We start from the raw sequence: 24711 nt of genomic DNA, 5'->3' as shown, positions 1-24711 counted from the left end.
TGACAGTACTCTAACGTGGCTGCCCACCAGGCTCATGGAGGAGCTTGTAAGGATGGCCGTGGCTGTGCTGAACCCCAGGCCAATGAAATCGGAGCCTGTAGGGGACCCATGCCTCAGGAATTTTTTTTTTCTAATTCCCCAGATGACTTCAATGTGTAGCCAAGTTTGAGAACCAGATGTGTCACCGAGTGCAGACAGCGATGTCAACGGCAGTGGGGACAGGTGTGGGTCCCAGCCCTGCAACCGTAGGTCCCCACCCACCTCCCCAACCCGGGCAACACTCACAGGCTGAAATTCTCCGGCAGGAAGCAACGGTTACGAAGCAGCCCTGCCCATAGCTGGACGCCAACGATGCCGAAGATGAAGAAGACGAAGAAGCAGAGCAGAAGGACATTGCCCAGCATGGGCAGCGTGTCCAGCAGCAGCGTGACAAGGATGCGCATGCCTGTGGGGGCAGAAGCCACGCTGGGGGTGCCAGGCTGGCCGGGCTAGGCCAGCTGCCATGGGCCTGGCAGCACACCCAGAGGGGGCCCATTGGGGTTTCCCGGGCAGAGACACCCAGTTCAAGCTGGAGGGGAGACCAACGGACACCTCTAACTCCACAGGCAGGCCTGGCAGCCCCAAGCCCCTGCCCACCGACCCTCTTACCCCATCCATATGAATCAGCACATAAGACCACCAAGGATGAGCCAGAGTGCTCGAGGGTTCCAAAGCTCCTCTCTCCTGCACCACACCCCTGCTAACATCCCACACCATCTCAGTTCACAAAGGAGGATCAAGGAGGCTCAGAGAACTGATAGGACTTGTCCAGTATCACAGAACTGCCCGGCATTCTGCTTCTAGATCCCACCGCACAATGTACACACACACACACAGACACACACACTCAGACACACACACACACACACTTGCCTCTCACCTGACACAGTCATCTGACCTTCCTAAGTCATCAGTTATCACCACTGCAGTCTTTGGGGAAACTGAGGCAGAGAACTCCAGGAGGAAGGTTCGCAAGGAAGCAACCTCACTTCGAAAGCCAGACCCTCAGCAAGGGTCCAGACCCCCTGAGCTTCGCTATGGTTCTGAGCCCCCTGCTGGGTCCATTCTCTGTTGATACAGAGCCCCACATCGGAGGTGAGGAGACACAAGGCCATCTTCTCCAGCGACCATCAATTATCAGGCCACCAGAGCCCCTCCCCCTCCAGACTTGTTGGGAGATACTGCCCTGGCTCCTCACTCCAGGTCCAGGATTCCATACCATTCCATACTCCACCTGCTCTGAACCACCCTCAGGCCACCAAACCCTTGTTATGCACAGAGATCTCTAATGGCTGGTTTTGACCCCCCAAGTGCCACTCATGGCCCCCTGCCCCTCCAGAGGAAGAAGCTTCTAGGCAGCAGCTGATTAACCCTCCCGGTGCCTGCAGCCATCCTGCCTGGCCTTTCAAGCCCGGCCTTCTCACTCAGTCCCTCACCCCCTCCTCCAGCCTCATCCTCCTTCAGCTCCTCTAGGCTCCAGCTGAGATCAATTCCTCAGGGTTTGCATTAAGGGAATTACACCGATGGTTAGACAGAGGCCTATAAATCTGCCAGCCATCACCTGGGGTGGGAGGGGCGGTGAAAGCGGTCGTGCCCCTTGTCTGGGGCTCCTGTTAACACTAACGTCCTGAAGCCCAGAGGGCACGGAGCAGCACTGCCTACCCAAAGGCAGCCGCATCTCATATACACACACACATGCACACACACACACAAACACACACACAGCACAGGCGGCTGCCGCTACATGGGGCACAGAGCCCCAGAAACATGCTCCTATCCCCCACCCCCGACTCCCGGGACCGAGGTGGAGACCATTTGCAGCCTGTGTAGGTTGGGGACTTGCAAAGGGGGCCTGAGCAAGGGTGGGGGGAGCCAGGATATAGGGGGAGCTAGAGCTGCCAAAGCTTGGCTGGCTCAGGAAACCAATGCGGTTTAATTTAGATAATGGTCCCGCAGTCAGTTGCGGCAGTGGGTTGGAAGGGGGTGGGAAGGAGGAATGGGACACAGGCGGAGGGTGAGACATGTAGTGGCCTTGTCTGGAGAGAAGTCATGCTCAGTGTGGCTAGTATGGTCTCACTCGTGGGAGCCCGAGTGCGTGAAAGGCTGTTCTAGCTAGAAAACGCCATTACATGCTGTATCCACCCCTCCTGGCCTACCCACCTCTCCTCCCCCTTCCCACTCACCCCTGTTCCCCTGGAGGGAGCTGTGCTCTAGCTGAAGGGAAGGAGTCATTTGAGACATGTCTGAGATTCTGACCCCCCAAATCAGGCTAAAATCAGGGGGACGGTGTTTTCAGGTAACTCTCACAGGGCCACAGGCCGGTTTGGGGACTCTGTTGGCTCCAGTGGCCCCAGCTCCCCACTGAGCCCTTGTCTGATGAGATCTGCCTCGGACTGCCAGGCCCTGATGAGGCCAGTGAGTGGTCAGGAGGTAGGGGTGGGATCTGGGGTTTCCAGATTTCCTCTGGGGGCTCTCCATCCAGGGGCTGAGGGCCAAGGGGTCACTCACTGGGCACCCGGTTAATGGCCCTGAGCGGTCGCAGCACGCGGACTGTCCTGACAGCTGAGAAGCTGACATTCTGCAGGTCCAGCGAATACTCCAGCATCCTGCAGGGAGGGGCCCAAAGGGAGGCCCTTTGAGTCTGAGGCCGCCATGGGGGTCAAAAGAGGTCAGTGAGGAATCTTGCTGCGGTGCGGCAGCAAACCTCTGACTCCTCCCTCTCCTCCACCAAGGGACCCCGAAGAGCCAGCTCTCTGTCTGGGGGCAAGGCCACCCCCAAGCCAAGGACAGATCCCCATGGAAGAATAAACAGAGGAGGACGTGGAAGCAAGGGCTTGAGCTTTACAGGCAAGACCACCTCGGACCCTGAGGGGACAGCCAGGAGAAAGCACAGCTGGAAGTGGGCGGGGCAGGGGGGGCAGTACTGGGGCCTAGGACCCTGTTCCTGGGGCAGGGAGCTCTCCCACCTCCTGCCCAGGCCCTCACCCTGCAATGACGATGAAGAAGTCAAGCCGGTTCCAAGTGTCTCCCAGGTAACACTTTTTCCCGAAGATACCCAAGGCCACCATCTTCACCACCATCTCCACGGCGAAGAAGGCAAAGATGAAGTCGTCAAAGGCCTGGTGTGGGGATGAGAGGCATTTGAAACTGGGGGGTGGGGGGGAAACAACCCCCCCCACTCCCTCCCCCACCAGTGGGGTCAGGGCCCCTCCCAGAGACATTTTAGCAGTTATTCAGCTGAGGATGCCCCTCCCCCAATGCTCCCCAACTCACCTGGAGGATCCGGCAGCGCTGGGAATCACAGGCGATGTCCTCACATGGCCGGAACATGCCCAGGGTCACACAGTTGAGAAGGATGACCAACATGCTGATACGCTCAAACCAGGTATCCGGGGGGGTTGGTCAAGGAAACAGCTGGCAGGGGTTGCAGCCGCACCTGCGCCCCCCCACCCCAGCCCACCCCGGCACCTCCTGTTTCTCATCTTCCCCCCAAGCCCCCCACTACCCCCCGCCGCCCTCCGCCATCTAAGATGGGGCCCACGTGTCTGACCAAGCCCAGGCCCAAGCCCAGGCCCAGGCCCACCTTGAACATCACCTCTCCGCACCCAGCTTCCTTGGCTGTAAAGTAGGAAAAGCCACAAATACCCTGACTATTTGCACAAGCCATTTGGGGGATAAAATCGATCGTGCCTGTGGAAATGCCAGACACCAAGAGTGTGCTACTGAATCTGAATCCTCTTCTGTCCTACCTCCCGGGGAAGATGTGAGAAGCAAATGAGAGAATGCAGTGAATGTGTGACACAAACCTAAAGTCGGATTATGCCTGCCTTACAGTTTACCAAGCGCTTTCGCGCCACGCCACATCTGATGCTCACAACAGCCCCGAGAAGTATCCGGGGTGGATCACGTTCTTCCCCAGAACCCAAGTGCACGGAGGCCCGGGAGAGCCCAAGTCCTACGCTGAAGGTCACGGGGAGAAGCTGCAATGGGACCGAGGCGTCCGAGCTTCCGATCTGGGACAGCGGCTGCCACAGTGGCTCCGGTGTGCAGGGGAGGGGCTGGCGGGAACGTGCAGGCACCGGTCAGATGGGCAGGGGCATGCAAGAGGGTCCACAGCAAGAGGGTCCACAGCCGTAGCTGTTCTCCACCACAGCACTGGAGCCTGTCACGCCCTCTCCAAGTGCCCACCCTGCCCCTGGCCTCCTGGAGCCCTCAGGTGGCCTCCAAACACACTCCTGCGTTGACACAATGAAGACCCACCGCATACCAGGCCCCGGGCTGGATGGGAGTCCCCACGCCACGCAGAGCAGGCAGTACTCTGCACACACGGACTGCGAGTCTTTCCACAGGGTGGATTTTAGTAAGGGCCTAACGTCCAGCCCATCAACGGGAGAACGTCCGAAGTGGGTTCTGGACCTTAGAAGGGTCTGGACGTGGGACCCTTGCTGGAAGTGATCCAGCATCCTCTTTTTCTCAAAGGAAATACGGGGTGGGGAGAACAGAGAAGATAGAAGGGAGCAGAGAGTGGAGACGGAGCAAAGGAGGGGCCTCAGGGAGGGGGTGGAGGGTGTCGTGGCCGCCCACCGCACGGCCCACCAAGCCACACTGCGGCACAGAGGACCTAGGGCCGGGGAATCTTCCTGTCAGAACCTCACTTCTGGAGTGTAAAGTCCCTGTCTGGGGACCCCAGGAATTTGCTCCCAGCTGGTCCCAGCCACCCCCCATCTCTGTCCTGAACCTCAGGCCACCCCACCCCGCGGCAGCTCAGGACACCCGCAATCCCCTCCTAGGCCTCTCTGCCACTTAGGCTCTTTGCCCTCACAATCCTTGCCACCGACAGGCACCCAAACAGGCAAGGCACTGCAGTTTCCCAAGTAGAAGTTTCCCAGAATAAGAGTAAAAAAACAAAACAAAACAAAACAAAACCCAAAAAACAGTTCTAGGTTTGGGGGGTAAGTAGATGGAAGGGGGAAATCAAGAGAATGTTCTGTTTCCTTGGAGCTGTTTTCTAGAGTGGAACCTGAACCGAATGGATGTCTCCCCAGAAGGGGTGTCAGCCAGGGGTCACCCTGGAAAAAGGAGGATGGGGAGGGAGCTGTCTTGGGGTGATTCTCTGGAAAGGGAGGGACAATTACCTTCAAGAATGGGTCTGCATTCCCCAAGCTAGCCTCCTCTTCTCTGCAGGGAAGGGACCCATATGAGCAGTTATCTCTACAAGGGGGGGCTGTGGGCAGTTCTCTTGGGAAGAGGGGCTCCTGGAACACCTATTTGGACCCCTTGAACGGCAGGGATGCTGCCACGCCCCAGGCCGTCTGTGCACTAGTCTCATCCCCCTTGCTGAAGCAGGGACACTCAGATACACGCTCGTATCCCCTACGAAGGGGACAGTAGCTCCCGGCATGTGGCAGACGATACGTGGAGGAAACGAACGAACGAACGAACGAATGATCAATCAATCGTTCAGTCTCCCTACTTAGAAGCCACTGGATCTCCTGTCATATTTTCCTGTCTTGTTTGCCTCAACAGGGATACACTGATAACAATGGGGGTGGGAGTGGAAGGGACATCACAAAGGGGCTGGGACTCCTTCTGTCCCCACCTTCTGGGGCCTCTTATAGCTAGATTCTGCCTCCAAATAACCCCATCTCCAGCTCTGGACCATGGAAACCCCTTGTCAGGGGTCCCCTTGGGAATTTAGCACATCTCAGGTTCATCTTGTTTGCTCTCGACCTTTCCCCATCCCTAAAGGTAACCGTTAATGGACAGGGAAGATACTAAGGCACAGGGACCTGGGGGACAATCTGAACTGAGAAATAATTAATGAGGATGGGGGTCTTTCACCCTTCTCAGGGTAAGGCTCGTTTCCTTGGGAACATGGCCTTATGTCACCGTGTGATGTTCCCTTGTTGCCATAACAACAGGAGGATGTGTCACCAGGTGGTGTGGATTTGTTGCTATGGCAATTAAAGGGACCCCCTCACACATGAACTCCCCTTCACCAGACTGCTATCTTGTCCTCACACAGGGAAGAGAAAGTAGGAGACCCACAGGTTATCAGGTTGGGGGGAAACCATGTGACAAATCCCCATGGCAACCAAGGGAACGGGAGACACTGGTTGCCATAGTGACTATGAGAGACCTGTGCAGTCACATGTCTACTGTTGCTATGGCAACTGTCCGGGCTGGAGTGGATCCCAAAGGGGGAGGTGGGTAGGAGAGGGGAGGCTCTTTCTTATCCCCACAGCCCACCATCAAAAGCAGAGAAAAAGGAAATGGCAGGGTGAGGAAACCCACTTCCATCCCTCCTCCTCTTCTCCCTCCAGGAGAACTAGAGCATGTTATCTGTACAACTCAGTCCTCTCTGTGGGGCTTTATCTAGAGCCCTTGCCTAGCCTGGCAGCTGTAAGGGAGAGGGAGGTGGGGACAGGAGGGAGGAGGACCGGGGCACCTTCAGGGGCACGGGGGCCCTGGCGTGACTAAGAAGAGAAGCAGGCCCTCCGGCTGCCCCGCTCCCCAAACTGGAGCCTGGAGATCTGAGACAGAGGAGCACTGAGGAGGAAATGGGCCTAGACCCAGGAATCCTGGCCTCCTAGTATGAGTTGGGAAGGTGGGATCCTTGTCTCACCCGCCCCACAGAGCCACAGAGCGGCTGCCATCTATGGGGAGGGATTCTGCATTCCTGGGGGGTGGTGTGGACTATAGGGGCTCAGCAGTGTGGCCAGCACTGGGGAGGCGGAAAGGGGGATTCCCCCAGCCAAGCCCCCACTCCCACGGCCTGTTTCCCAGTGGTCTCCTCCGCTCCAGCCTGTGGGCGTGTGGGGAGAGAGGTTTCCAGCTGAACTGAAAACTGAAGCCCGAAGAAAGGCAGCCGGCCCCACCCAGAGACAGAGACGTGAGACCCAGAGACACAAGAGAGCCGGCCTGTTGGAATCTTTGGAAGGGGAAATAGGCCAGAAATCTGATTCAAACGTCCGTGACTCTGTGTGTGTGTGTGTATGTGTGTGAGCATGTACACACACACACACACACACACACACACACGTGTGAGCAGCTCTGTCTGTCGCCACCCTGGCTGAGGCAGGCAGGGTGGGGTGAGGGCTGCAGCGGGAGCGAGGGGGGGGTGAGTGGTAGGGGTAATCCCAGGAATGGCTCCAGCTGGCACTGTGGGTGATGGGGAGTCCCCCAACGGTTCCGTGGAGTCGAGTGGGTGTGTAACCCAGTAGGAAGGTAAGGTGGGCCTGGGGCAGGAGTGCTCCAGGGTGCTCTGCTCCCCCAGTCCCGTTCAGTTCCCTAGCCCTCTTCCTCAGAACCCCCTCTGGAGAGTCTTGGGTTTTAAAATGAGAGGAGGGAATTGGTGAGGGCACAGGAAGAACACCCCCTCCCATTTCCTCTGAGGACCAAAATGGAGATTTCTCCCTAGGTAAGGGAAACAGGCAAACTTGGGGCACTGGGACAGTGGCATGGAAAACTCCAGAAATTCCTGGTGCCCCCTCCCCTGCAGACGCACACACAGTGACGCAGTCATACACTCACCCTCACTTCTGGAAGCCATTAGGGCTCCTGCCTTTCGGGCCTCCCCCTTCTCCTCCCCCTACTCCTGGCAGGCTCCCTTCTCCCCCTCTGGCCCCCCTCTCACTCCCCCTCTCGGCATCCCAAATGCCAGCCTGTGATTTCCAAATGAGAAAAAGCTGTGCTGGGCTCTGAGCTTGGAGAAACTCCTACACAAACTTCCAGATGTGACACAACAGCCAGAGAGGGAATGCTCAGGATCTCCTTTCCGGGAGGGGCGATGCACTCCCTCACACTTCAAGAAACACATACTGGAAAGTCCAACTTGCTCCCCTATAACTGGGAGGAGGGGGGCCCTACTGATGGGAGTGCCCCTGGCACAGCCCCTGGCACTCCCATCAGTAGGGCCCCTGGTCTTCACAGTAGCAGCACAGGCACTTCTGAGCCTCTCTTCCTTTTGCTGCCCACCCCATCCCACACACACTCACACCCATGCAAACTACTTCCTACCTGGGTCTAGATCTCCTCTCTAGGAAACCTGGTGTGTTAGTGGCTACAGGAGGAGGGGCTGAGAAAAAATGGCAACAAAAGTCTGACTAGCTTCAGTTAGTGAGGGAGGTGTCCCTATGTCCCTCAGACTCAGAGGTACAGAGAATCTCATGGAACCAAGGGAAGCTTCACTGGTACCAAAAAGAGAGAAAGGGAAAGACTGAAGTCCAAGAGACAGCTCAGAGCCCCTCCGGTGATGACAATACAGGTTCACCTTGACACTCAGGTGTGATAGGATTGGTGGGACCCAGCACAGACACCCCCTTGGCCAAAAAAATTGTTCTCAACCCATCCTCAGCCAACCCAGGCTTAGTGACTTGTCTAGGCCTAGTGACGCCGCCGGCCCACATCCCAGACTCCCACTACCCCAGACGAGAGCCTGCTCCTCCACCCCCAAGAAGAGCACTGGGGTCCCACCTCTCTTTCCTCATTCCAGCCTTCTCCACTTGCTCCCTCTCAGAGCCCCTCAAGGAAGGAATCTGGCCCCAGACCATTCACTAGCCCCTAGAGCTAGGGCAGGTGGGAAGATGCTGGCAGAGAGATATGGTTGTTTTAGAGGGGGAGGGAAAGGAGAGATCTCTCTACATTCCCTGGACTCCTGAGGAAGAGGGGAGGGGGATGGGCTTTCTACCATTCATGAAGAGGGTACGTGGTTAGGGGTAGAGAGGAGAGATAACCAGAACCCGTCTTCTCAGATATATTTGCTCCCCATGTCCATCTCTACATGGAGAAAGGGGCCTAGGGGGTAGGGGTGCGGACGGGGGGGGGGGGAGGAATCAGACCTCTCTGAGACCCCCTACCTCTCTCTCTGCAGTTCAGAGAGAAAGGAAGAAGGGATAAGGGATGGAGTTAGGGTGTAAAGAGGGGAGCTTCCTAAAAACCTGCGGGGTGTAGAGGGTGGAGGTTGGGGGGGACACAAGCTCACATCCCTGCTTTGCGCACTAGAGGCAGCAGAGCTGCAGAGAGTGAGGGCGGCACCGAGCTCCCCCCTCTTCCCCCAAAGCAGAGTCCCGGTTGGGCTCTTAGGCTTTGTAAAGCCTAAGGGAAACCTGAGTTCTCCCACCCGGGTCCAAAAGAGCCTCTGAGCTGGGAGGAAGGAGTCGGGAGAAGCTTTCAAGACCGGGGATGGCAGCGCACCCCCCCTTTCCTTCCGGCAGTGACGGGACCCACCCCGGAGCCTGGGAAACCTGCATCAGTCAAGCTGGAGCTTTGTGCTAGGGGCTGGGGCAGAAGCCAGGGGGCTCAGGGGGCTGGGGTCTCCCCTATCACTCCAGATCAGACGGAGGATAGGGGGCAGTGCCAAATCTACCTCCCCAGAATGTGGGGCTTACATTCCACAAACCCAGCCAAGGAGTAGACCCTGGGGTGCTGGACCCGAGTCTTCCTTAGCCAACCAGCTTCCAGCCTCACTGTTCCCCCAATACTTTCTCCAAGGCTGCGGTCTCACATACCTGCCCCGCCATCAGGCGGGAGCACTCTATTTGTGACAGGGTAACTTGGACAGGCTTAATCCCATCCCCCGCTGGTCAAAGCTCTCGACACAGTCTTTCCCTCCACAAGAAAAAAAATCTAGCACAAAACTCCCTAACCCCAACACAAAGCACCCCGCGCTGAATGAAGAATTGGGGAGAAGGGAGGAACTCCGGGCAATGGGCTCCAGCTGAAAGGGTCTCAACTCCAGCCCTGGGGGCAGACAGCTTCCCCTTCACCACCACATCTTGTTCTCATTCTGCGCCCCTGACATCAGCCGCCGCCGGAATCTCCTTGTTGTGCCTCCAACCCGCGGGTGGGGGTGGGGGAGTTAGGACCTGGTCCCCGCCCCCCAACATTTCCCTCTGGGTCAGTAGAAACCCCGGCCTCGAGGACCAGGTTGGGGGCGGGGAACAGACCCTAGAATCCACCTCAAACTTTGGAGCGGGGGCCGGAGGGAAACCCAGAAGATCGCAGTCCCCCCTCCCCCGTCCCCGCAGCTTCCTCCCTACCCCACCCCCCAAACTCGGAAACCCAACCCAGCTCGCTAACGGGCGGCGGGCGGAGTAGAGCTCCCAGACTCCCGAAGCTTCCCACATCTGGAGGATGACGACCCTCCCCTGCCCACATCTGGAGAGCGTCCAGCTACAAACCAGCGGGGCACGTCTCCTCTCTTTTCCTGGCCTGGATCCCAGCCCCCCAAGGAGGACTGAGGTGTGTGTACCGAGGTGGGGCTCGTCTGGGGTATCAGCCAAACCTGCTCGCGTCTCCGCTCCCACTCTGAAGCCCCCTCCCTCCCTTAGCAGCCCCCCTCCCCACTTCTGCCCACCTTCCAGCTCACTTCTCCGACTCACCTGGCTTTCAGTCCCCTCCGGCGGCGCGGCCCGCCCCCCTGCGGACCCCCTAGCCCGGCCGTCGTGCCCTGGAGGATATGGATTACAGACCGTGCGGAGACACCAGCTCCGCGGGCGGCTGTCCTGGCTCAAGTAGAAGAAAACCACCGGGGCCAGCGCCGGGTACGGCAGCCCCTCCGCCTCGGAGTCCGCGCTGCCCGGGTCCTTTTCCGCCGACCCCGGCCCCGGCCGGCCCCCGGCCCCCGACAGGTCGTTGAGCCGCATGAAGCTCCGGGGCTGTCCTGACTCCTCGGTGCCCGCTCCATCCTCCTCCTCGTCCATCCTCTGGCCAGCCGGGGCCCCAGGCGGTCTTGAGAGGGGCGAGCGGCGCCCCTCAGAGGAGGTGTCCTCACGCCACCGGGGGGCCCCGGCGGGGGCGCATCTGGGGGGCTCTAGGGCGCAGGCTGAGCCCCCGGGAGGGCCAGTTCAGCCCAGCTCCCCCTGCCCGCAGGGGCATGCTGCCCGCGGGGCGCCGGGTCGCAGGGAAGCCCCGCCCGGCGCGAGTCCCGCTTCCCCAGGGCTCCTGGGGCCCCCTGGGCCAGCCGGCCGGCTCCCCCTCACTTTGTTCCGGCTTCTTCGCTTCGCGCCCAGGCTCCGGTCGCCCGATTCGGCGCTACCTTCGGCGAAGCGGCCGGGAGAGGGGGAGAGAGAAGGGGGTCGGAGAGCGGGGGAGATGGGGGGGCGCCCCCTCTTCCCGCGGCGCAGCTGGAGCAAGATCTAAGGGGTCAGCATCGTCCCGGCTCCGCGCCAGCGGCGGCTGGGGGAGGGGAGGAGGGATCTCTTTGGGGTGGGTTTGGAGGGGGTGGGGGGCGGCTCCTTCCTCCGCCCCGCGGCGGGCTCACGGTCCGGGAGGGGCGGGGAGACGGTGGGGGGCCGTCCCGGGCGGGGGTGGAGGCGGAGATGCCGCCGCCGCAGCCGCCGCGGTGGCTGCCGCTGCCGTAGCTGTCGCTGGCGCCACTGCCTCCTCCTCCGGCCGAGACGCGGAGCGAGCAAGCGAAAGCGGCGGCGAGGAGCCCGGCTCACACCACAGCTGGATCCCTCACTCCAACTTCAAGCCTCGGCCCCGCCTCTCCCCAGCCAGGCTCGCAGCCAATCGCCGCGCGCCGCCGGCCCCGAGCCGCGCGCCCATTGGCGGGCCGCCGTGGCAGTGAGGGCGGGGGCGCCGGGGGAGAGAACCACAGCTGGAATCCGGTTCCCACCCCGAAGCCCAGGACCGCCCCTCTCCCCTCCCCTTGCCCCTGGGTCCGCTCCCGAAGGCCAGAGCCAATTAGACGGCTACCCAGACCGAACCCACTTTCCTATTGGCCGCTGGGGTCTCTGGGACTCCCCTGGAGGGAGCCCCGGGGAATCAGAGTAATCCGCGCCGGGTCCTGGGATAGCGCCACCGACCCCGGGGTATTCTTTGTCCACGACCCCTGAATTGGACCACAGCCGGAGGGTGGGGCTCAGCCCTGGGCGGGCCTGGAGAAGAAGAGAGGCCGGCGGCCGGGCTGTGGGGTGTGACTAGGACCCCAGAGCGAAATCCTGGGTCTCCACCTAATTAAATCGCCCACCCTGGAGTCGAACCTGGGAGCTGGACCGAAGAAGGGGAGGCACGGAACAGGACATCCCAGGGGTAGGGCTTTGGCATTTGGGGGGCGGTCTTGCGGAAATGGGAGGAGCCAAGGGAATTCAGGGGCGTGCAAGGTCTGGGCGTGGTTTCCAGCAACCTCTTGGCCTTGTAGACCCCTCTCCCAGGTCCACTAATGCGACTTTGACCCTGACCTTCTAACCCTGACCCAATGACCCTGACCTCACGTCGGCACTCCTGAGCTTCATCCCCTCTGGCGCTAGAGATCCTTTGAAGGCTCTGGCTCTCTCGCTGCGGCTTCGCGCTTGAACACGTGGCCTCAGACAGGTCATGCCGGTCTCAGGACCCGGGCCCCCCAGAGCAGCTGAGGAGCAGAGAGAGGCTCCCGCGAAGGGACCTGCAGGGGCCTCGAGTGTGTGGGAGGGGGTGGAAGCATGGAGCTGGGCTTTCTGAGTCTCGACCTGCAGAGTCTCACTAACCGCCCCCCACCCCCACAACTCCGTGCCTCAATTTTCCCTCTGGATTTCCAGCACGGCTGGGAGGCCGTGCGCACACCTCCCCTCTACCCCGCGCGGGTCCTCGAGGATCTGTGGCTCTCCGCGCGCCCTCACTCACGTGCACAGCCTGGGCCTCACCCCGCCCCACCTCCCCGCGTCCCCGGGCTCAGTCAGCTCCAGCCATCTCTCCCCGCCGCCCACAAGGCTGCAGGTGCCCGGGAGCAAAGCGCCGCGGGAGTGCTGGGCGCTGGAGTGTGGTGGGGCGCGGAGGGCATCTAACATTAGGCGTCGGGGAGCACTTCCCACCTCTGAGAAGGTAGACACGGTGACGAAATCAAGCAGGTCAGTCAGTTCTCTGTCTCTGAGACTTCGGGGCGCTGACGCCACTGCGGAGAGGCAGAGGCAGGCACCGGGTGACCTCCCTCCCCCGCTGTCCACCCCTCCCCCACCGACTCCCAAGTCGGTGCGCCCCACCGCGCAGCCCCCGAGCGCCACCGGCCGCCTGGGGTGGGTGTCTCAGCTCCATCGAGGGCGGGTTGTAGGGAGTGCAGTGGGTAGGACCAAGTCGCTGCAGCCTCCCGGGTTGCCCTTTCGCCGAATCCGGGCGCTGAGTTGTGCAAATGAGGCCGAGCTCATTTGCATTTCATGCTAATGAGCAGATCCCTTAAGTGCCTTTCCCTCCTGGCGGGAGTCTCTGCTCTCATTCTGCGTGTGCCCTGCCAGGCTCAAACTCTCAGCGGTCTTCTGGGAGAGGGGCCTATTTCTGGTTCACTCCACGCGTCTGACACCTTGGTCGCTCCCGCAGGTCCGCAGTCTGCCTAGTCGGTCTGCCCTTCCCCGACAGGGTCAAGAAGCCCCAGGGCAGACATCGGGAGATAGTGACTTTAATCATCCCATCTTTGCGGAGGGGACAAGGAGCTGAGAGACACACGCCCAGCCGGGTGGTCAGGTTTCCTGGTGGTCGGCAGGCCCCACACCTCTATCACCCGGGCCACCTCGCTCTCTGGGCTGACCTTTGTTCTGGAACATACCCAGAGAGAAGCCAGGGTGTAGGGCCGAAACACATTTAGGACTTGGGATGATCTGCCACCTAAGGCATCCTGGCCCCTGGGGGAGGGGGCACCCAGGGGGACTCCGACATCCAGTCAGAGATGCTCTCTTCCCCTGAGGGGGGCAAGGGGAGGAGGGAGGCAGGACCTACAGAGAAGCAAGAGGAGGGATGAAGCCATCTTGAATTCCTACCCTCCAAATCTCATCTCTGCCATCGCCTCCTCAGAGCAACCTTTTTCAGCAAGTGCTGTGGTGCCTACTATGTGCCAAGGTGCTGAGGACACAGTCCTGAGCCAGACAAGGATCTGGAACCTCATGGCACTTGATCACGTGTGTAGTCATGAAATGATGGTCTGTCCCTCTGGGCTCTCTGCTCCCTCAGACCAAAGGTCCATTTTGCTCTCCAGAGCCTAGTCTGGTCCAGCTTGGCACGGACTCGGTACTTAATAAATCTTTGTTAGACGAGTGAGTAACTTCGGTCGGGGGGAGGATGAGGGACAGGAAGTTCCTTGGGCCCCCGTTTCCTCACAGAGTATTCAGGCCTCCGAGTTCTCTAAGATGATGTCTGGGTTTGAGGGACAGCCCTTCGCATAGGGCCTGCTCTGCCAGCCTCCCTCCAGCCCCCTCCAGCCCTCTCCCCTTTACACCTCCCGCACAGCCTGGCTGGCTCCCTCAGGAGCTGAAACACTCTTCCCATCTGTGAGGCGCTCTGCTCCGCGAGGATACATTATCTCATGACATCACCTCGCAACCTTGGGAGTGGGGTGGTGGTTGTCCCATTTTTAAGATAAGAAGACTGAGGCTCAGACAGATGAAATTAGTGAAGTGACTTCTCCAACCGGGAGGTCCCATCTCCCCTGGCGGTGGCCCCCGTCTCCTCCGGGACAGCCCTATGTAGAGCAGGGACCCTACACAAGAGGGACCAACCAAGGGAAGAGCGGCAGCAGACCTAACCACCCGTGTCTGAGCAAGACTGCTGTTCAGCCTTGCCCTTGTCAGAAAATGCTAGCTCTCCCGGAAGCCTGACCTGTTAAGGCCCTGACGCCTTCCTTTGAACTTGTTACAGAATCCCTTTGTCGAGCGCATGCCTGGTACCAGGGGAAGGGAAAGAGGACACAGAGCAGAGGGAAGACTGACTGGAGAGGGGTAGGACACACCAAATGCAGCCCCTTTCACAGCCATGCCTGTGCCTCCTGGGGGAAGACGGAGGCTCAGCAGTGTTTACAGTCTCCTGAAGACCTCGGGAAGAACCAGGTGTGCTGTCGTCTCAGACCAGCCTCTGACCCTCTCTGGGCCTTGAGGATCTATCCAGAGATGGTCAGAAGTACCTGACTTGTCACCTTACTCATGAGGGTCAGTGAGATGGAGACAGAGGGTTTTGCAAACTGCCTAGACATTCCAGAGCCAGGGCTGGTGCTGCCAAAAAAGCCACCTGTGCTTCACAAGCTCTCCCTTCCCCTCTCACCACCCCCCAGACCCAGCTCCACTTGCGGGAGCCTCAGATTTCCTGCCCGAGGCTGAGCAGGCTCCAGCCAGAAAAGGGCCACCTGACCTTGTTGGCCGGAGTTCTAATCCCCTCCAGATGGGCCGGTGGCTTGCACCGAGGACCCAGCTGCCCAGTCAGAGCTGAGCCTAGTCCCACTGACTGTGTGTGGCTGTGTGTGACCGTGTGCAGACCCTGCCGACACGATTTGGTCTCCCACTCCTCCCCACTGCTGACATCCCCACAAGCAGCAGCCCCATTCCCCATTCGAGTCTTATCTCTAGCAGCTTCTTCTGGCTGTATTGCTTGGCTCTGGGGCAGCAAGGGTGCCCAGGCTCAACAGACCCCTGAAGGTGTGGGGAGGGAGACAGCTCCTTCCCCTTTCCCTGCCTGTCACCCCCATCCCGCTACACCCACCCTCTCTGAAGCACGCTTCCCACTGCCTTCCCCCAGGTGGAAGCTAGGTGGGGTTTCTGGGGTCTGCGAAGAAGACGCCAAGGGGAGGACTTGTGAGCATCTGAAGGCACAGGAGGTGGTCAGAGGAAAGCACCGGCCTCCCCTGCAGCAGGAAGGACTCAGATTTGGAGAAGCACTTCCAACCCAGTAGATATTCCAAATGACAGAGAACCCTCCTTGGACTGGTTTGTGTGAAAGGAGGGGCACAGACAGTCTAAGCTCCCACAGGGAGGCCTTGCTTGGCTCCATCCTGGGATAAGGCTGGAAGCTGAATGGACACCCCAAAGTAAACATCCCCGGCCCTGAGAACAGCAGCTCCTGTGATATACCAGAGCATATGCAATGTCACGATTCCCTGAAAAATGAACGCTCATTTAAAGCATCCCCCTGCCCCTTTCCCCTGCTTAAAACAGGATCAGTGGGAAAGACAGGGCAGGCTCCTTTCCGAAGCCTGTAGAGGGCCAGGATTGGCCTAGCCCCTCCAGGCTGAGTCCATACCCGAATCCCCCACCCAGTGGTCATCACGGGCCCCCCTGGCCTGAGTTTCATTAAAGCTGCAATAACCACGAACTGGGGAAGCATCATTGGAGAAGGCGGAGGGGTCAGCCAGTGGCCCCCTCTCACAAGCAAGGTGGAGGCCCCGAGGTTCCCGCGGGACGCTGTTCGGTTTATTCCAGAGTGGGTGCCCATGGGGGGAGCGGTGAGGGTGGCCAAGGGCTCCAGGTGACAGGGTGCCCAGGGACGGCCGCAGCGTGTGCAGGGCCCTACCAGGCCAGAGTCTCCTGCCAGTGGGGCAGCTCAGCCTCCCACCCCCGCCTGAGGTGGCTGAGAAAGTCACTGGTGTAACAGTTTCCGTAACTCGCAGGGCTCCGTGATGGGCATTGAGCAGGCTTGGTCCTCACACACGTAGGCTGTAGCTCGGTCTTCCAGCCGCCGCAGGGTACTGAGGAAGGGCAGCTGGCGGGACAGGAAGCTGGAGGGGTCCCCATTGGCCAGGATAAGCACCTGTGGGAGCAGCAGTGGAGATGGTCCCCGGGGGACTCTGGGACACGGGCGGGGCCACGTGGCTTTTGGCTCCAGAGAAGGGGATGGTGGAGAGGTGCAGAGGGGTGGGGGCCCAGGCAGGGGAGTTGGAGGCCAGGGCTGGGCTCACAGACTCTAACCTTGTTAGGGATGTAGACAGAGTGGACACAGTGCAACAGAGCCTTGGTGTCCTTGGCCTGGGGGTCTCCACAGATCACGATCTGAACAGAAGGGTAACTCCAGGGTCAGGTGCAGGGAACTGGCCCAGACCCCAGGAGTTCCCCCACCCTCCTGCCACGCTGCACTGTAGCCCTAGGAAGGAACACAGACCAGCTGCCGGGAGGTTGCCTGGAGGTGCACACACACACCCGGGAACACACAAAGCGACGGGATCCTACACAGCGGCAGAGATATGAGCACAGGGAGATGCAGCTGGGGCACAGACCCCAGCGCACACACATGCGCAGAGGTATGCGGGCACACACATGCGAATATAAGCAGGAAACCTGAACACGGGGCATGCGTGTGCAGACAGGCAAACGCAAACCGGTAAGCACTCCCCAGCGCACGCTCAGTGGGCCTGCGCACACACACAGTCACATGCCCACAGGGCCACACGCACCTAGATGTGCACACGCAGCAGTAAGGCAAATAGGGACCTGCACGCAGATAAGCACAGACCTGCACATACGCTGGCAGAGCCAACGACACAGACACATGGAGACCTGCAGAGAAACACTTCGCCAGCCACAGGGACCTATACCTAGCCCCTGCATTCCCCCTCCCTGCGCCGAGAGCCCCAGTAACAGGCTGTGCCAGAGCCCTGGCTCCCCAGATGCGTGTGCACTCAGGTACCTCAGCTGCGTAGAGCGGTCCTATGGATGTCCCCACGGAGACACCTGCACACACACTCCCAGATGGCCACACACTCCTAGACCTGAGCTCTGGAGGACAGCTCCAGGAGCCCCACCCTACGTCCCCATCCCCCACTGCAGCTCCAGAGCCCCCTCCCACCCAGGGTCCCAGCACAAGTGCCCTCACCCCCCCCCACACACACATACCTGCTTGAGGGTCTGCTGATGGGCCGAGAGGGCGCAGACCATCTCGGGCAATGCCACGGGGACACGGCGCATGCGCTCAGAGAAGGCGGTCAGCAGGCACACACACTTGTCCATCCAGTCTTTGTGCCCCGTAAAGCCATGCAGCCGAAGCAGGTTGTGGGCCGACACGGAGTTGGCACTGGGCTCCGCGCCGTCCTGGTCTGCACGGGGGGCAGCAGGGTGGGGGCGGTGAGGGAGGGTTACTGGATCCCAAGACCCTGCCCCTGGGACTGTGGCCATGGTGGTGGGGGATGGGAAGGCCACCAGCGCTTGCTGAGCTTTCGCTCTCTCAGCCATTTGCTCCAGGGTGAACTTTAGGTCCCCCAGCTCCCCCATCTCACTGTGGACTCCTCAATCCAGCTGCTCGAGCCAGAGAGACATCGTCCTCACCCCTCCCCACCCTCCACTTCTAATCCACCCAGAGTCCACTGGGTCTGCGGCCAGAAGGGACCTAAATCCCACTGCTTCTCCATATATCATACTTCCAGCTTGTCCGTGGCCAGCCCTCGTCGGGACTGAATGCCACTAACGGCCTCCTAACTGGTCACCCAGGTCCCCCTGCTCCCTTCTGAAGGTCCCTTGTGCACAGTCAGAATGATATTCCTAGACCTAACTGGACCAGATCACAACCTACTTAAAACCCTTCAGAGATTTCCACTCCTTGCCACGCCTATTAAGACCCTGCGGGGATCTAGCTTTGCCCACATGGACAAGGCCGCTCTGCTGGCCTTGGCCCCATCCTCTGTCCTCCATCCTCCAGGCTTCTCCCAACCCTTGGCTCAAGGATGCCTGTCCCAGGTTTGATCGGACCTCCCCCTAGCTGAGCTGGGCCTCACTGTCATTCTCTCCCCGGTTCCTTTCACTCCTTTGGCTACCATTTACAAAGCACCTGCTATGTACCAAGCCGACATTAGACTTTGGGGCTGCGGAAGGAAAAGGAAAATTCTTGCTCCTGAGGTGCTCACGTTGGAGCTGGAGGAGAGACCATGAACAGACCAGATGTGTCTGGTGATGGGGAGTCGTACTAAAGCAGAAGGGGCCTGGGCGCCTACCTCCCGATGGCACTCATGTTGTAACTACGCATCCATCCCCGCACTCTTGTGTTAGTCCTTACTATCATCTGTTACCGCATTTCCCCTGCTATGCTGTATTTCGTGAGGGTGAGCCTTGTGTGCTATGTGAATCCAGGCCCGCCGGTTACTGCTACCCAGTGTGTTCTACCGAATGGCTAAATCCATCTCTATATCCACCCCTTAAGATAGTACCGACGTGAGCTCTGTCTCACATATTAAGAAACTTGAGGGTCTGGAATATAATGAGAACAGCTGCAAGTCAGCTGGTTAGTAAGTGGTGGCAATGTGAACCCACGCCGACTCTTTACCACCACATTTCACTTATGCCTCCTCCCCCAGGGAAAACCAAGCCCTAATGGGGTTTATGCCAGCTCCACCCCCACCACTGACCGTCCTTCAGACGCAGGGGCAGACCGGCCCCCAACTCGGCCTCACTGCAGAAGTAGCCGCCGCCTCGGGAGTCCCAGAAAAGCCTGTCTTGCGTGTCCTGCAGCCGCAAAGCCCACTCAAGCCAGGAGCTCTCCTGCGAGGCCTCGTACAGGTCCAGTAGGCCCCGCACTACGAAGGCGTAGTCCTCTAGGAAACCCCAGCAGGGCGGGTTGCTGGGGGGACAGGCATTAGGGAAGGGGCTGGAGTCAGGCCCTGGGAGAGAGCATCTTTCCCAGAGGAGGCCGTTTGCCAGGACCCTCATAATCTCCCTCCGCAGTGGGTGCCTTTAGCCCATTTCCCGGGTGAGTAACTGGATCCAGGAAAGTTCAGAGCTCACATCGAGCAGACGGCAGAGCTGGGATTGGAGCCTACCAAGGGGTAGGGAGAGGGGCAGAGATAGGCCTGGGATGCCCAGGGAGACAAGCCTTCCCAGGCTGCCCCACCCCTGACCTGTGCTCCACGGTTCCCCCGGAGCCCGCATAGCATGTCCGCATCAGGCGGCCGCTGGCCACGTCAAACATATGCCTCTTCAGGAACTTGGCGCCATTGATGGCATAGGTGATCAGCTTCTCCAGGCCCAGGACAGCCCCAGTCACAGCGTAGCCAGACACCATCAGTCCTGGAAGGAGGAGACACTGCTGGTCGTGAGAAGCTAGCCAGGCCCTTCCAGGTATGTCTGCCCCAACCCCCACCCCCAAAGACCTAACACCTTTCTGGAGCAATGGGGTGAATGGGTAAGAGCTCTTGCTCCCTGCGCATGACCTGGGGTGGGTTACTTAAGCTGTTCAAGCCTCAGTTGGCTCCTCTGTAAATTGGGGGGTGATAAACCGGTTAAAGGGAGAATTGGTATCTAGCAGGTTCCTGACATTTACAAGGGGCTTCTCGAAGCGTAAATCTGTAAGCGGGAATAGGGTGTCAGGCCCGGCCACCTCACCGTTCCAGGCTGCCAGCATCTTGCTGTCCAGGTGTGGCTTTGGCCGATGTTTCCGGGCCTGGAAGAGCTTCTCCAGCCCCGTGTTGAGCAAGGTCCGGACGGCATCCACGTCCAGGCCAAAGCGGGCAGCGGTCAGTTCCAGAGAATACCGGACAGTCAGCACGTTCTGGCCCTGCAGCTCCCCCTTGGGGTCCTGAGGAAAACAGCCCCTGTGAGAGGGAGCCCCCTCCCCTGCCGGGGATCCTCGGGATCCCTCCCCTCTCCCCAAGCATCCTCACCTGACTCGGGCTGATATTGCCGGCCTCTGTGAGCCCGTAGTGCTTCATGAGCAACTGGCCCGAGGTCAGAGGTTCAGTGGCCCCTAGCACAGGCTCAGGAAGGAGCTGCTGGACCTCTTTGACCGTCCACACATAGAAAGCACCCTCTTTGGGCCGCATGCCCCGTTCTGGGGGTGAGTCTGCGTCCTCTGCGCTGTAGAAACCTCCAGACTGGGGGAGAGGAGAGTTGGCCGGCCCAAGTGTTGAGGGCAGCGGAGGCCCCAAGCCCTCCCGCAGTCAGGCCTGCCTGCCTCAGTGGACACTCACCCGATGACTCAGGCTTCGAGCCACGTACTGCAAGATGCCTTTGGCGACATCGGAGTAGAACTCGTCACCGGAGATCTGAGGCGGGAGGAAGGAGACTGTAAACAGAGGTCTCTGGGGTGGCCTGGGTACAGAGAGGGCAGTCAGCGTTCTCCCAGGAGGGTGGGGAGGAAGATTGGGCATATGGGAGGGAGTTAGGGCTGAAGTTAAGCAGGGGCCACAGGTCCCCAAAAAAACCCTGGAGAGGCAGCCAGAGGTAGGTGGAAAGCTTAAATCTCTGCCCTGGGCTGGATTCAGGGGTCACCTGGAAGGCCTGCGTATAGGCCACCGCGAGCTGTGCCTGGTCATACAGCATCTTCTCAAAGTGGGGGATGTGCCACTGGCGGTCCGTGGAGTAGCGGTGGAAACCCTGTGCCAGGCAAGACGTGGGGTGGAGGCCAACCCCAGCCTCTGCCTCCCACTCCTCTGTCTCCAGCTGCCCCCTTGAGGGAATGCCCAGTCCCTCTCACCTGTCCCACATGGTCTCGGATGCCCCCATTAGCCATCATTTTCAGGGTGTGCAAGGCCATTTGTTGGGCCCGAGAGCCATCCTGGGTTAGTCGATGGCTGAGCCAGTATGAGAACAGGAAGTTCAGGATCACTGTGGGTACCAAGAGTGCTTGGGTGAGAGCATGGGGGACACCGGGGCGGGGGGGGGGCGGGCCGAGGAATGATCTGGGAGATCGGGAGGCCTTTGGCCAGGCTGGGCTTAGGGATTCACTCAACAAGCTGTCTCCCCAGGACACTGTGGGGGTTTGAAGTTCAATGGTCAACATGGAGGATGGAACTTCGTTACCCAGGTCAGTATCACGGGGCTGCCGCTCAGACCAGAAGTTAGGTTTCACTGGAGAGCTCCTGGCAGGCGGGGGTGGGGGGTGGGGGGTAGGAGCTCACTGGTCAGTCAGGAAAGCAGGCGGTTAATGACGCAGCCAGGGGTCAGAAGAGATGGGCCGGACAGGCATCAGAGGGCTGGGATGGGGGTGGGGCAGGCATGGAGAGGCACGGACCCGGCGTGGGGAACTTGGGGGCCTCTGCAAAGCCACCATACTCCTCATCATAGCCCTCATCCAGCTGCTGGAAGCAGCGGCTGTTCATGGTGGCAGCGGAGGGGGGCACCTGCCGGTCACCCATGCTGATCTCCGAGCGGGCCAGCAGGGCTGTGGTGACACGCTGGCTGTTCTCCAGCAGAGTGTTCTTGTTCTGTTTCCACTGTGGAAGGCAGGGGTGGGCCTGGAGGTCAGCATACACACCCGCCCACAGTCCCCACCCCACCCCCAGTTCCCTGGCGGGCACACCCACCTGCTCCCGTATCCTTAGCAATACCGTGCGGAAGCCAACGCGGGTCAAGCCATCCTCAGGGGGAAAATAGGTGCCCCCCACAAAGGGCTGGAGGTTGGGAGTCAACCACACATTCATGGGCCAGCCCCCGCCACTGCTGGTGGCCTGGCAGAGAGAGGGTGAGCATGAAGGGAGCGGCCCCCTGTGCACGGAAAGCCCCCGGCCCGGTAAACAGGAAGAGAGCTTACTTGCACGAAGGTCATATACACCTTGTCCACATCCGGCCGCTCCTCACGGTCAACTTTGACACTGACAAAGTCCTCATTGAGCAGGCGGCCAATCTCCTCATTCTGGAAGGATTCCTCCTCCATCATGTGGCACCAGTGGCAAGTGGAGTACCCCACTGGAATGGGGCCATGGTGGGCAGGGAGGGGTACCAGTGTCTGGTTGGAGGTTTCCTGGGAGGTCCCAGGCCCAGAGGACCCTTCCTCTACCCACTACTGCTCCTTTCCTGCCATCCCAGGGAAGTGGCTACCTTACCTGAAAGGAAGATTGGCTTATTTTCTTTCCTGGCTTTGTCGAAGGCTTCCTGTCCCCAGGGGTACCTAGGCCCGGCAGGGTTGAGCATCACTCACTAGCCCCAGGATAGGGGGGTGCAGGGGGGGCTGAGAGCCCAGCTGCCCCCCCCCCCAGGGGACAGGGCATCAGGAGTGGTTCTCACCAGTCCACAGGGTTGTAAGCATGTTGCAGGAGGTACGGTGACTTCTCATTGATCAGGCGGTTGGGAACCTTCTGGAGTATGGATGGGGAGCAGCTGGTCCGGCTTCCCTTCCCTCCAACAGGCATGGGCACTGTATTGCTGACCGTCACACTTCGGTCCTTGTCCCGGGAGGAGCTACCCCTGACATGGGCAGGTGGGTTAAGTGAGGGGTTTCTACCGACACGCCCCACCCCAGGGCCTACCCCAGAGGCCCATACCACCCCACCCTGCCCTCTGTCCCCTCTCCCGGAACCTCTGGCTCCCAGGCCAACCCACCTTTCTGAACCACGGGGGAGACCGTGGCCTTTGTGCTCCCCCTTGTGTTTTTGGGGGGGTGAAGAAAGGTGGCTCATTGGGGGCTCTCTGCCAGGTTAGTCTCCCCCAACCTCTCGGACCTGGCGGTGGGAAGGATGATGACTGTGAGGTCAGGGTGAGTCACAATGGGTAGAATGGTCCTTCAGTCTCCATTCTCCACGACCCACCCCTCACAACCCCCTCCCCCAACAGGGCCCCTCCCCATGATGGCCGCTCTGAGGGTATTTCTCTGGCAGGCCTGGGTTGGTGATCTGGGCAGGAGGCTGCCTGGGGTTGGTGGCTAGACAGGGCAAGAAGTGGATCTGGGACTGGACCGGGTGAGGTGCAACAGGAGGAAAAATCAACACTGGGGGCCTTCTCACTCAACATCCACTCCCTGGGCACTTCTATGAGAGCAGACCCACAGGTGGTCCAGGGAGTCAGAAACTGGCTCAGACCTCTGGGGGCTTAGCCCGGGAGCCTGGCGCCACAGGGCAGATCTAAATGACAGGCCCTGCAGCCATAAGGACTGTGACAGATTAGCCCAGGGTGATGCGGCTGAGGATCCTTGGCCCAGCGCTGGGGTTCGAGGAAGGCTTCCTGGAGGTGGTGTCATGAGAGAGTCCCGGGAGAGCTAGCCCTGCAGCAGGAAGGGACCCGGAGAGGGGAGAAGGAGGGCCTTATTGCCTGGGCCCCATTGCGGGAACAGACTGGCGTGGGGAGGAGGTAGGAGGGGTGGCTGGGCAGGCACTGAGGACCAGTGCAGTGAGGACCCATCCTGGGGCCCTTGGGCGCAGGACCCGCTGCAGTAGCCCACTCACCCACTGGTACCTGCGGCTCAAGGCGAGGCCCCACCCGGCGCGGGGCAGCAGAAAGCCGCGGCCCAGTTAGGCCCGTGGGCCCAGCATAGCTGCTAGCGGCCGAGGCCGGGACGCTGCGGACCAGGAGGGAGGCCCGCAGGCTGCTAGGGGCGGGCCACGGCACCCTCCAAGCCGCCGGCGGGTCTTCACCGAGACTCCGGCCGCCCCGTGGCTGGTCTCCGCGCGCCGCCCGGTGGCTGAGCGTGGGATGGCAGCCAGGGCAGCCCGGGCTCGGGAGGACGCGGGTCTGTGCACAAAACAGGGCGGACTCCGCTAGACCCAAACCAGCTGCTACCCGCGCCACCCCCTTCCCCCGCCCCGCCCCGGAGGATCACCCTCATGGGAGGAACGTGGAGGGTTGTGAGGATGTCAGAGCCTGGGATGCCAGAGCCTCAGGTCGTTTTGTCCAACCGTTGCCATTTACAAATGAGAAATGCGTGAGCAGAAGGCATGGCTTATCCAAACCCATCTGGCCATTGAGCTTGGGTTCTGCGGCTCCATCCCAAGGTCCTGTGCAAATCCCACCCACTCCAAGAAGGCTTCCCTGAATAATGATGAGCCAACGCCGTGTCCTATCATGTACTTAACACACTTGTCTCATTTGCTACATTCAGCCAATATTTATTGAGTGCCTACTGCCTGCCAGGCACTCTGCTTAGGTACAGTGGTGGGTGGAGAGAGACCAGGCTCCTGCCCCTGTGTTGCTCAGTCTGTTGAAGGCGACAGAAGTGTATCTGACAGCCACACACATGAACGCACAACCACCCACTGTGAGAAGTGCCATGACTAAGTTTAACAAGGAGCCTGGTCGGTGGGAGAGGCGA

At 60.1% G+C, this 24711-nt stretch overlaps 2 protein-coding genes and 1 long non-coding RNA gene across 33 annotated transcripts in view; 1 reads left to right on the top strand and 2 right to left on the bottom strand.

Moving 5' to 3' along the window:
* The window catches only part of CACNA1G (calcium voltage-gated channel subunit alpha1 G), a 62485-nt gene extending 50998 nt beyond the window's left edge, over nt 1-11487 (bottom strand). For all 31 annotated transcript variants that reach the window (XM_013062623.2, XM_013062626.2, XM_045070068.1 and 28 more), the window contains exons 1-5: nt 10501-11487; nt 3313-3424; nt 3025-3158; nt 2548-2645; nt 286-445 (exon numbers count right to left, since the gene is read on the bottom strand). In XM_013062623.2, the coding sequence (XP_012918077.2) occupies nt 286-445; nt 2548-2645; nt 3025-3158; nt 3313-3424; nt 10501-10742 (746 nt within the window). In that variant the 5' untranslated portion in view covers nt 10743-11487. The remainder of the gene's footprint in view (nt 1-285; nt 446-2547; nt 2646-3024; nt 3159-3312; nt 3425-10500) is intronic.
* Nucleotides 11488-11538: 51 nt separating this feature from the next.
* Nucleotides 11539-16086, top strand: LOC123389181. The gene is made up of 2 exons (XR_006603752.1): nt 11539-14831; nt 15514-16086. It is a non-coding gene; the product is annotated as an uncharacterized LOC123389181 (long non-coding RNA).
* A 51-nt stretch (nt 16087-16137) lies between these two features.
* On the bottom strand, nt 16138-23156 carry SPATA20 (spermatogenesis associated 20). The gene is made up of 16 exons (XM_004764835.3): nt 23010-23156; nt 22695-22874; nt 22514-22578; nt 22222-22376; nt 21995-22138; nt 21703-21904; nt 21166-21296; nt 20961-21065; nt 20660-20734; nt 20354-20563; nt 20076-20268; nt 19592-19760; nt 19103-19314; nt 17601-17800; nt 16680-16760; nt 16138-16521 (listed from the first exon to the last, which is right to left on the bottom strand). The coding sequence occupies exons 1-16, from the start codon at nt 23084-23086 to the stop codon at nt 16351-16353; spliced, it is 2370 nt and encodes a 789-aa protein (XP_004764892.1). The 5' UTR covers nt 23087-23156; the 3' UTR covers nt 16138-16350.
* Between the last annotated feature and the right edge of the window lie 1555 nt (nt 23157-24711).

This window comes from Mustela putorius, unplaced genomic scaffold (genome assembly GCF_011764305.1).
Source record: "Mustela putorius furo isolate JIRA1106 unplaced genomic scaffold, ASM1176430v1.1 tig00003962_pilon_pilon_pilon, whole genome shotgun sequence".
Taxonomy (NCBI): Eukaryota; Metazoa; Chordata; class Mammalia; order Carnivora; family Mustelidae; genus Mustela; species Mustela putorius.
The sequence above is the reverse complement of the archived record's forward strand: the minus strand, read 5'-3'. Positions and strand labels throughout refer to the sequence as shown.

What these genes read in the sequence shown, in the direction of transcription:
- SPATA20 (XM_004764835.3), bottom strand. Translation starts at nt 23,086, where the DNA reads ATGAGCCACCTTTCTTCACCCCCCCAAAAACACAAGGGGGAGCACAAA. An exon ending in CTCGAAGCCTGAGTCATCGG is followed by an intron (nt 20,564 to 20,659) that starts GTGAGTGTCCAC and finishes CCTCTCCCCCAG; the next exon opens with TCTGGAGGTTTCTACAGCGC. An exon ending in GCCCCTGCGTCTGAAGGACG is followed by an intron (nt 17,801 to 19,102) that starts GTCAGTGGTGGG and finishes CCCCCCGTGCAG; the next exon opens with ACCAGGACGGCGCGGAGCCC.